The sequence below is a fragment of the Amblyraja radiata genome, chromosome 7 (genome assembly GCF_010909765.2).
Source record: "Amblyraja radiata isolate CabotCenter1 chromosome 7, sAmbRad1.1.pri, whole genome shotgun sequence".
Taxonomy (NCBI): Eukaryota; Metazoa; Chordata; class Chondrichthyes; order Rajiformes; family Rajidae; genus Amblyraja; species Amblyraja radiata.
The window spans coordinates 24,018,827-24,031,242 of NC_045962.1; the positions used below are offsets into that span (position 1 = coordinate 24,018,827).

At 42.0% G+C, this 12,416-nt stretch overlaps 1 protein-coding gene across 2 annotated transcripts in view; it reads right to left on the minus strand.

Annotated features, from left to right (window-relative positions):
* osbpl6 (oxysterol binding protein like 6) overlaps positions 1–12,416 on the minus strand; it is a 110,291-nt gene that overhangs the window by 20,520 nt on the left and 77,355 nt on the right. For both annotated transcript variants that reach the window (XM_033023861.1, XM_033023862.1), the window contains exons 12-14: positions 4,469–4,606; positions 2,751–2,838; positions 1,097–1,350 (exon numbers count right to left, since the gene is read on the minus strand). In XM_033023861.1, the coding sequence (XP_032879752.1) occupies positions 1,097–1,350; positions 2,751–2,838; positions 4,469–4,606 (480 nt within the window). The remainder of the gene's footprint in view (positions 1–1,096; positions 1,351–2,750; positions 2,839–4,468; positions 4,607–12,416) is intronic.

Below are 12,416 nucleotides of genomic sequence, written 5' to 3' on the forward strand. Positions count from 1 at the left end.
ATATTATTTCATTCAATATCTGTTTCAATTTTGACAACATGTTTAATTTTGTTCAATTACGCCCATTTTTTTTGACGATCTTGTTTTATGAATTAAAGTTGATCGGAAAGGATGTAATGCTGAAGCTTCATAAGGCACTGGACAGACCACATTTGGAGCATTGTGAGCAGTTTTGGGCCCCATATCTGAGGGAGGATGTGCTGGTGTTGGAGAGGGTCCAGAGGAGCTTTACGAGAATTATCCCAAGAATGAATGGGTTAACATACGATGAGCGTTTGATGGCACTGGGCCTGTACTCACTGGAGTTCAGAAGAATGAGGGGGGGACCTCATTGAAACTTACGAAATAGTGAAAGGCCTGGATGACACAAACTTCTCAATTGGAGTATAAAAACTCTGCAATTCATTTTCTTCAAATTATCTGCTGTTTTTTACCATTTGCATTATGTGTGTGGTTCTCATGTATTGATTATATTTCTACACTAGCCACTTAGACTCCGAAAAGATCAGTTGTGCTTTGTGTGGAAGTAAATTAGTAACCAAAAATCACATCATTTGACATTTTAGTAAGTGGAAGTGAAAAACTAAATGGCTATTCAACATAACAGAAATAATTTAGCCTAATCTAACCAGTGTAAATAGGTCAGGTTCTGAGTGCACTGTAACCTACGAGAATTATCTTAGGAATGTTTGGGTCAACATATGATGAGCATTTCATGGCACTGGGCCTGTACTCGCTAGTGTTTAGCAGGATGATGGGGAGGGGGCGGGAACCTCATTGAAACTTACCGAATAGTGAAAAGCCTGGATAAAGTAGTTCTGGGGACTTTTGCACTAGTGGGTGAGTTTCGGACCCGAGGCCATGGCAAGAGGAATTTCGCTGTGAAGGCCAGGTCAATGGATATTTTTAAGGTGGAGATTGACAGATTCCAGATTAATAAAGGTGTTAGGGTTATGGGGAGAAGGCTGACAGGCCAAATGGCCTAATTTTGCTCCGAGTACTTTTGAACATGAATAATAAACAGCAAAATATTTAATTAAGTACTGACATTTAACCACACGCAAAACAATCACCGAACCAATAAGCGCTGACTTACCATTCGGTCATACGGATCATCAGTTTCAGCGGCCTTTTCTAACAATTCAGAGTATTCTAATTCCTCGCACAGATGCTGTAGAGTATTGAGGGGCTCGTTCAGCTCAACAGGCATGGAGACCTTGGACAGGTCTTTCCCGATGTTATTCCTCAGGATGTTCCACAGATTGATACTGCTTGTGTCAGGCGACGGGGCTGGAAGACATGTGCGTCTGCCATTTCGAAATGCGCCACCCAAGAGTTCACCATCGGAAACTGCAACAAGTTAATCAGACACAAACATAAAAGGTGATCTCTCATAAACTAGCTGAAAGATTTAACTACCATTTCCTCGGTGTTATGAATATTTTACTTTTGGCCCAGGGATTTTCCAGAAATCTGGTAGCAAAATAAAACAATTAGTCTGAAGGATAGATATTACAGTTTGTATCCACCAGTTTAATTTATAATCATTTATATGCCTGCAAAATATTCTCATGTTAAAATAAGTGGTTGTAACTATAGAAACCAATTTGTTGCGTTCCCAATGGTCACATCATATCTGGACCTGACAAGGAATTTAAGATTCCTGGGTAATTAAATACAATTATTTGCTGGAATACAATTTTATGACTCAATCATTCATCATCACCCATAATTTATATGTTGAATGGCATTACGCAAAAGAGTAAAAAGCTTAAGCTTATGTTTTAAAATTTAGTTTCATGCTGCTGCATTTGTTTTGAGACGTCACCATTGCATTATAAATTAAAATACATCACAATGATGCTCATTAAATTTTAACCCTTTTCCTATTGGTTTTGTAGGCAGTTAATAACGTATGGTGATAAAACTGCACCGAGCCCTGTGAATCAGTACAGGGAATAGCTTCTTCCTCATTTCTACAATGTATTGCTGCAATATCCTCAACCTGCCCCTCCTCAAGCCATTTTGGCAGTTTTCTTCCATCTATTTCCAATCTGCTGGGCCACATGAAAATCATATCTGTTCTCTGAATGAATTCAACAAATGCTAATACAATTTCACCTTCTTAGCCCAAATATCTTATATTGCCAAATTATTCCCAAACTGCAAATATCTTGCGAACCCCTTTAACACATCATAAAAAGCCCATCCTAAATCTCAATTCCATATCCGAGATTAATGCTTTCTCTTTAACCAGGGCGCCACAGTGGTAGAGTTGCTGCCTTACAGCGCCAGAGACCTGGGTTCGATCCTGACTATGGGTGCTGTCTGTACGGAGTTTGTACTTTCTCCCTGTGACTGCGTGGGGTTTCTCGGGGTGTTCCAGTTTCCTCACACACTCGAAAAACATACAGGCTTGTAGGTTTTGGTAACATTGTAAATTGTCCCTAGTGTGTCGGATAGTGCTAGTGTATGGGGATCGCTGGTCGGTGTGGACTCGGTGGGCTCCATGGTACATCTCTAAAGTCTAAAATAAAGTCTAAAGTGTCTCCATATTCTTATATTTTAACAGGTTCCTCTTCAATATTAATGACATTCCATAATTCTATGCCACTCATACATTTTGAAACCTTTTGTGGAATATCTGTGGTGATGAATAAATGAAAGATAACACAGGCCCAAATGCATACAGGTATATGCATATACTTTTTTTAAACTTAGTTGCCACAAAAGCATTATCTCATACATACATCGCCGATAAGCATTCTCTGCGACACTGGCATTATCTTCAGAAATAGTGTCACTGACATCACTAACGTAAGATTCGTCATCGGATCCCTAGGGTCAAAAAGGTCACATTTGATTTCTCGCATAAGAAACATAAGACAATGTTGCATTTGACTCCAGAATTTTAAATAGAACTGATTATTTGTATATAGATATGAGATTTATATCCCATCTTCAATTATCACTGTAACTTGTCGACATGCTTGAGGGTGGCACAGTGGCGCAGTGGTTGAGTTGCTGCCTTACAGTGCCAGAGACCCAGGTTCGATCCTGACAACAGGTACTGTCTGTACAGAGTGTGTACGTTCTCCCTGTGACTGCGTGGGTTTTCTCTCACACTCCAAAGACACACAGGTTTGTAGGTTAATTTAGCTTCTATTAATTGTAAATTGTCCCTAGTGTGTAACCATATAACCATATAACAATTACAGCACGGATAGTATAGTTGTAGGATAGTGTTAGTGTACGGGGATCGCTGGCGATGTGGACACGGTGGGCGAAGCGTCTGTTTCCGCACCGTATCTCTTAACTAAACCAACACTTTCAACACAGCCCACCTCAGGTTGGCACTATCTTTAGGTGCTACACACCTGGGGAGAACAGAATTTGCCCAGAGCACAGAGACCTACTGGGAACATTTTATAAAACCTTGTTAGACGTGTCTGTAAGTGACATTCTTTTATTATAGGGACACGAGATTGTAATGTATTCTCTGTTATGGGAATAATATAATGCCAAGTGCTTCAGAGATATGACCTGAACTGACTAATGCATAACAATATGATGAAGTACTTACATTTAAATTACTTCTTTATTATTAACAATTAGCTTTTCAGGCAGGCTTAAGCACACCTGCAAATAAACTAGGGAATAGAACATTGTGCAAGTTGTAATCATCATTTAATAAGTGTTTCATTCCATGATTAAGGATATTCAGAAGGTTGTACATTCAATTCCCACACCAGAGATTAGTGTAAAATAATTGCAGCTTGGATCTTGAAAATGGCACCAAAACTTGGCGCCTGTAGCTTGTGATCTCAGTGCACCTTCTATACACTTTGTATTTAATCTGGGATTGTGCTTGTATATAGTAATAGCTTATCAAACTGAATGCAAAAAAAGAATTTCTCAGTACCTCGGTCCAGATGTGGCAATAAAGAACCACTGAACCATTGCACATTGGTATTCTAGTGCATGCTGAGTGTGGGTTGGCTTTTGAGTTACATTATTTCCGACAACATAATAAGATGAGGCATTCTCAGAGTTTTTAAATCACGTGTCTTTACAGTCTCCAAAACAATTTGGAAAAGGTGTAGAGGATTTATCTTGTATCCTGACTAAAACCTACGCAGCAATCAGCTTAATGAAAACAGATTAACTAGTCTCAATTAACCACACTGTTGCCTGCAAGACATTGTCTCACTAAACTGACAGTCACACTCCCTACATTCTGATAGTGAATGCATTTTGGGGAGGTGTGGAGGAATATAGTTCTTTGACTGCAAGCCATTTTGGAACATCATGAGGTCCTATAAATGCCTTTTGATTATTATGTTAAAAAATGCTGCAAAATCTTCAGCTTCCATACTTTGAAAACAAAAAGAGTTACTGTTAAACTTCCAATCCCTTCCCGCCAAAATAGGTTTTACATCCACGAAAATATGCAATGTGTTTCTTGTACCTCATTCTCTGAAGAGCTCGCTGATAGAAGTACTTCTTGAGCATCAAAAAACTCCGACACAGATTCAGACATGGAGAGCCTGCTCCCATTGGAGTCCTGCTGTGACAATGGGATACTGACATGAATCTTGTCGCTTGGCTGAAAGTTAAAAAAAAATTCAAAATAAAAGAAAAGCTAAAAAAAAAATTGTAATGATAAAAACATTTTTGGGGTTTAATAGATTTAGAGGCAAAATGTTAAAAGTGTTCAAAATCGGATTGAAATATTGTATGAGCACAAACTTATTTAATCTTTTGCATGCAGGCTCAGTGGACTATTTCTTTACACTTGCTAATTGAGGATGTGCTTAGATATGGCTATACTGTACTGGACTGTTATCAAGAAAATCATTTAATTGTGTGATTGCACGTGACAATAAAAACACCACTGAACCTTTGAACTATATTTCTTATGTTCATTCCTTTGTTGATCCTTCGTGTGGTGTTCAGCAATCCCACACAAGGCTTGGTTATGCTCCAGGTTATTTGATCAATGGACAATATTCCAATTAATCCATAACCAAGCCACAGGAGCTCGGGACCAGAAAATAATCAAATCAAAAATATTCTGGGAAAAGCACCGGCTGTAGTGCTAACGACAAGACAGATAGAGGATCACAGGACTGTGAAACATCCTCTAATCTCATACAAACATTTAACAAGCCCTTGTATGTCACACAGGAGAAGCAAGAGGGCAGATGTTCACTGGCATGATAGAAATGAATTAGCACACAAATTGGAGTAAGGTCAAAGTTGCCTTATTAGACTAATGTCTTAGAGGGAGCAACTGATAACCTCACACCTGGTGCCCTGTTTTTTATCACCTACAATTCCATCAACTATCGCTTTAAAGAATTAGGGTAATGTCAGCAAGGAAAGCCACTGCTGCCTTCAACACTTCGAGCTTTGAAGATCTCCAAGACCAGCAGCTTTTGCACCCACCGCAATCTGCCCCAACAAATCACTTTATATAAACCAGGGAACATGCATCAGTTTATCATATTTCAGTTTCATGAAAAGAGACAGCTGTCTATATCTACAAGAGCAGCAGATTCACATTGCACCTTCTTGGTGGATTTAAGTGCTGCTCCGTAATAACCAGCACACAATCTTGGCTGACAATTCAATGCGGGATTGAGGGACCTCTGTATGCTGAAAAGTGCCAGCTTTCAAATAGGCCAATAAATTAAAGTCTTGGCTGTACAATAGCTTATGGAAATAAAAGCTGAATGCATCATTTCAATGAAGAATTTCGGACATCCCCCATTGTCTTCAAGTTTTACCTCAGACAACTGGGCAGCAGTGGCGCAGCTGGTAGAGCTGCTGCCTCACAGTGCCAGAGATCCAAGTTCGATCCTGACCTCAGGTGCTGTTTGAGTGGAGTTTACACGTTCTCCCTGTGACCACATGGGTTTCCTCTCGGTGCTCTGGTTTCCTCCCACATGTCAAAGACGTTTGGGTTTGTAGGTTAATTGGCCTCTGTAAATTTCCCCGGGTTTGTAGGGAGTCAATGCAAAAGTTGGGTAACATAGAACTAGTGTGAACAGGTTATCAATGGCCAGCATAGACACAGTGGGCTGAAGGGACTGTTTCCATGCTGCATCTCTAAACTAAACAGCTAACTGTATTGGAAAGAGAAATTAGTTCATAAACGAACACTGGGAAATTAGATCGAAAGGCAAGATGATAAGAAAAGCATTTAGAATATTTATATTCCTTTGAAACACAAAAAATAATCAATGTGAAATGAGATCCACCTGTGGTTTGAGACATTAATAATATTAACAGAGGCTTACAAATGAGTTAGCAAAAGAACAACCCGGAGGAATGAGAACATTTTAGAAATTAGTAAAAATGATTAAGAGGGATAAGATAGAATAAACTCGAGCAAAAAAAGGAAACAGTTTGTAACAGATTCTACAAGTAATTAACAACAGTAGTGGGGGTAAACACAGGTCTTTAATAGCTCGGAGAATATTAATTATAATGGAAAGTAAGGGAAATGTGGAGATGTTGAAAGGACATTTTGTATTTGCTTTTGTAGCACAACACGCAAAATACAGAGGCATTGTGGAATCAGGGGTTAAAGCTATAATAGTAAGGAGACCGTAATGAGAACGTTAAGGGGTCTTAAAAAACAAAGATTTGGATCTTCCAGGAATTCCAAGATTCTGATATTATCCCAAATGGCAACTAGCAAAAATAATACTAATAATCACGACCTGAGAGACACGGAGAGCAGAGAATCAAAAGGATGGTTAGCATGTCATATATATATGGCATGTCAAATATATATTAATGATTTGGACGATGCAACGAGACCTGGGTGTCATGGTACACCAGTCATTAAAAGTAGGCATGCAGGTGCAGCAGGCAGTGAAGAAAGCGAATGGTATGTTAGCATTTATAGCAAAAGGATTTGAGTATAGGAGCAGGGAGGTTCTACTGCAGTTGTACAGGGTCTTGGTGAGACCACACCTGGAGTATTGTGTACAGTTTTGGTCTCCTAATCTGAGGAAAGACATTCTTGCCATAGAGGGAGTACAGAGAAGGTTCACCAGACTGATTCCTGGGATGTCAGGACTTTCATATGAAGAAAGACTGGATAGACTCGGCTTGTACTCGCTAGAATTTAGAAGATTGAGGGGGGATCTTATAGAAACTTACAAAATTCTTAAGGGGTTGGACAGGCTAGATGCAGGAAGATTGTTCCCGATGTTGGGGAAGTCCAGAACAAGGGGTCACAGTTTAAGGATAAGGGGGAAATCTTTTAGGACCGAGATGAGGAAAACATTTTTCACACAGAGAGTGGTGAATCTCTGGAATTCTCTGCCACAGAAGGTAGTTGAGGCCAGTTCATTGGCTATATTTAAGAGGGAGTTAGATGTGGCCCTTGTGGCTAAAGGGATCAGGGGCTATGAGGAGAAGGCAGGTACAGGATACTGAGTTGGATGATCAGCCATGATCATATTGAATGGCGGTGCAGGCTCGAAGGGCCGAATGGCCTACTCCTGCACCTATTTTCTATGTTTTTATGTTTCTATGTCAAAGATTGGAAAATGCAAAAAAACACTATTATGGAAGTGGTGATATGGCACTTTAGTCAGTGACAAACTGAAATGTTAACTACCAGGGTGTATAAAAAAGGAGCAAGTGGATGCAGTGTATTTGGATCTTTTTTTTTTTTACAAGGGACATTCAAAGCGATGCCACATGAATGGTTGATCTGTCAGCCCAGATCCCTTGGGATTCAGGGAAGCATGTTAGGCTGGATTATACTCATCCCTTGCCAACAATACCATAGAGAACTGCTGGTTATCTTTCCGTTATGTAACTTGAACGTAGGAAATCGGGAAGATCAGGAGTTGGACCTGAGCAAGAGGTCCTTCCAGGCGTGTGGGAAGTGAGGGAGGAAAGTGATGATATCCTCATCATCATGGTGAAGTTCCAGAAGACCAGAGACAAGGGCAGCAAGGATAACCCAGGGAACTAGAGGCCGGTGCACCTCAGTGAATGAAGCAGTCAATGTCTGCATGTGTAAGATGTTGCTAGCATCACGGTTGTGCTGACAAATGGCGAGTAACATTTCTGGGTAGTGGGTATATGGAATGAGCAGCCAGAAGAGGTAGTTGAGGCAGGTACAATAACAAAGTTTAAAATACATCTGGACAGGTACATGGATAGGAAAGGTTTAGAGGGATACAAACCAAATGTGGGAAAAAGTGACTAGCTTTGATGGGGTATGGACGAGCTGGGCTGAAGGACATGTTTCCGTGCTGTATGACTCTCTGTCTCTATGGCTGCAAAACATCACAGAAGTGCCAGGTGATGATTATCTCCAACAAGAGAGAGACTAATCTCTTGCAATTGATAATGAACTATCGGCAAATTATTTACCCACTGCACTAGCCACCTACACACCGACGCTGCAAGAGGTTAGAGACTGGGTATCCTGCAGAGAGCGATTCACATTCTGAGGGATTAACATTATTAATTTTTCAAATTATATCATGGGAGGAATAGATCGGGTAAGTAGCAGAATAGAGAACCAGGGGATATAGGTTTAAGGTGTGGGGGGGGGGGGGGGGGGCGAGATTTAATGGGAACCAGAGGGGTAATTTTTTTTTTACACAAAGGTAATGGGTGCTTGGAACAAGCTGCCAGAGGTGGGAGTTGAGGATGGTATGGTCACAATGTTTAAGAAACATTTAGACAGGTACATGGATGGAGTAGGTTTAGAGGGACATGGGCCAAAAGCAGGCAGGGTGGGACTAACGTAGATGGGGCATGTCGGTCGGTGTGGGCATGTTGGGCCGGGGGGCCTGTTTCCACGCTGTATGACTCCATGATATCAAACCCCAGCACTGAGGCAGCCACTGTCAGGTTTAATAGTTTTATAGTTTTATTTGTTGCGCAGTTCTGACAAATCATGCTCGATCTGAATCGTTAGCTGTTTCCCAATCATAGATGCTGCTTGATCTGAAGAGCATTTCTATTTTAGATTTCCAGCATCTGCAGTTTTCTTTTAATTTTGGCTGAGAAAAGCAAGCAACACACCGGCCATGGCTGAAGAGTTAACCACTTGAGAAAGCCAAGGACATATATATGCAATTAGATGAGATGGTTTTAACTTGGCTCTAAATTTAATAAGTATTATGGATTTTCCAGGACAAGTGAAAACGTCAGGTTAAAGAAGTCTGGCAGTGATTCATGCAGTTATTTAAACTCGTCACTGTGCCATCTGAAGCAGCTGGTGTTTCAGTTCTCTTTGGCAAATGTTTGACAGAGAGTGATGTAGTGTTTTTGCACTGTAAAGGATTTCAAATGACAAGATCAGAATGGAAGGTTTGTTGGACATGTTTGACTGAAGAGGCAGACCATCGTAGGTCAAGACGGTGATAGTAAACATGGCAACCTCGGCAAGCGGAAGAGGAGGGGCAGCTGCTGGAGGTGACAGACGGATTGCTTGCGGAAACTGCGGGAGGCTGCCGAGAGAGTGAATGAACCGAGCGGAGCATGCGGCAGCTGCACAGAGCAGCAGTGAAAGGAGCTGACAGCACCGTGCTGACTCCTGCTTTATCGACCAGTGCCGCCAGGACACTGGCCTTAGAGTGAGAACATAAAGGAACTGCACATCTCCTTGGACCAAGATGGGCCAACTTGTACACTGTGGACGGCTCAATTGTAATCATGACTGGATAGCATGCAACACGTGACAATAACCTAAACTAAACAAGGTCGTACTTTCTAAAGACTCGATTAGTTGCAAGAGCGGAACATGGTGACTCTCTTCATGCGGAGGATCTATTGCACCCTTGTGCTGTACGATTTGACTGGATAGTATGCAGAACAAGCAGTGTAGTCCTACACAGGATAACAAAAGTATGGCGGGATCAAAATAATCAAAGAGCAGATGTACATTGGTGAGATGCACACATGGGTGAGATGAAGGAGGCCTTAATCACTGCACAGCAGTTGCAGTCAGAAGCCCAACTTGCTTGAGCTATTAGGGGGTGACAGCACTTCCATAGACTTATGACAGGAGATGGAACAAACACCCACACACTCCCATAGGAAGGTCTGCTCACTGCTGATGGTGGATTACCAGTGTCTGTGAATGTCTCCCACCCTCAACTTTTTCAACTCCAGAACTTTCCAGTAACCTGCCGGACATTTCTAGAAGCCCATAGACAGGATAGAATCATAGAGTCATAGAGTACGGAAACAGGCCCTTCGACCCAACTTGCCCACGCCTATCAACATGTCCCATCTACACTAGTCCCACCTGCCTGCATTTGGCCCATTTCCATCTAAGCCTATCCCATCCATGTACCTGTCTAAATGTTTTTTAAATGCTGCAATAGCACCTGCCTCGCCTACCCCCTCCGGCAGCTCGTTCCATACACCCATCACCCTTTGTGTAAAAAAGCTACCCCTCAGGTTTCTATTACATCTTTCCCCCTTCACCTTAAAAGGGTCCTCTGGATCTCAATTCCCCTACTCTGGACAAGAGACTCTGTGCACTTAGCCCATCTATTCCTCTCATGATTTTGTACACCTCCATAAGATCACCCCTCACCTTCCTGGGCTCCAAGGAGCAAAGCCCTACCCTGCTCAACCTCTCCCAATAGCTCAGGCCCTCGAGTCCTGGCAACATCCTCGTAAATCTTCTCTGCACCTTTTCCAGCTTGACAACATCTTTCCTATAACATGGTGACCAAAATGAACATAATAGGCACCTGATGGGTACAGACGGGGTAGACAGATTATTCAATCAGTGCCAACAATAATGCTGATTTCCCTAATGGTGAGCATATGGATCTCCCTCCCTGGCTGATTCCCACTGGCGCAAGTTCGCACCAGCTGTTCGCACAGCTCTCCACACAACACTCAATAATCTGGAATGTTTAATCAGACACCAAGTATGTCACAGCTGGTGCACAATCTCGAGAAGCAAGCCCAGGAGAGTTTTCACCAGCAAGCCTAGGTGCTGCCAGAAAACGTTCAAACTCAACATCTCTCAACAGATTGCTACAGAAGGCAAGCCCATCGTCCAGGTAACAGAATGACACAAAAGTGGGTGGTATTGTAGATAGTGAAGATGGAAGGCAAAAATTGCAGCGGGTTCTTGATAGGTTGGCCAGCTAGGTTGAGGAATGGTTGATAGAATTCAACACAGAGAAATGTGAGGGGTTGCATTTTGGAAAGCCTAACGAGGGCAGGACCAACACAGTGAATGGTAAGCCTCTGGGGAGTGTTATGGAGCAGAGGGATCTGGGAGTGCAGGTGCATGGTTCCTTGAAGGTGGAGTCACAGGTAGATCGGGTGCTCAAAAAGGCTTTCGGAACATTGGCCTTCATCAGTCAGACTATCGAGAATAGAAGTTGGAAGGTCATGTTGCAGTTATACACGACGTTGGTGAGGCTACATATAGTATTATGCACAGTTTTGGGCACCGTGTTACAGGAAAGACATTGTCAAGCTGGAATGCGTGCAGATAACATTAACGAGGATTTTGCCAGGATGTAGGCCTGAGCTATAGGGGGAGGTTGAGCAGGCTAGGACTCTATTCCTAGGAGCACAGGAGGATGAGGAGGTGATCTTATAGAGGTGTACAAAATCATGTGAGGAAAGATCGGGCAAACACAAAGAGATTTTTGCCCAAAGTAGGCAGGGAATCGAGAACCAGAGGACATGGGTTTAAGGTGAAGGGAGGGGAGACTTAATAGAAACCTGAGGGGTAACTGCATTTTTTAACACAAATTTAAGAAACATTCAGACAGGTACATGGATAGGATAGGTTTAGAGGAATATAGGCCAAATGCAGGCAGGTGGGCCTAGTGTTGGTCGGCGTGGGCAAGTTAGGCCGAAGGATCCGGTTCCATGCTGTATGCCAATGATTCTCTATTGCAGAGGAAATGGCGTTCCAGCCTTGGACAGTGCATGGATATACAAGGTTTAGAGGAATGTAGAAATAAGGAGCAGCAGATGCTGGTTTACCAAGGAAAAGCACAAAATGCTGGAGTAACGCAGAGAGTCAGGCAGCATTCCTGGAAATCATGGATAGATGACATTTCGAGTCAGGACTCTTCAGAAAGTTACTCCAGCATTGTGTGTTTTCCAAGGTTTAGAGGGATATAGGTCAAATGCAGGCAACCGGGACGAGCTCAGGCAGGCAATTTGGTTGGAACGGACGAGTTGCGCCAAAGTGCCTATTTTATTTTTTTTAATTTAAATTTGTATTTTTATTAGAAGCAATGTACAGTAGTATAAACCGTGGCATATGACAAAATACATATCGTGTACAACTTCTCTTTTAAATTTAACAAGAAAAAGGTAGAGCAAGAGAGAGAGAGCGAGAAAAAGAAAGAGTGAAGAGTGAAGGAAGTAGTGATGTGTAAACCCCTAGA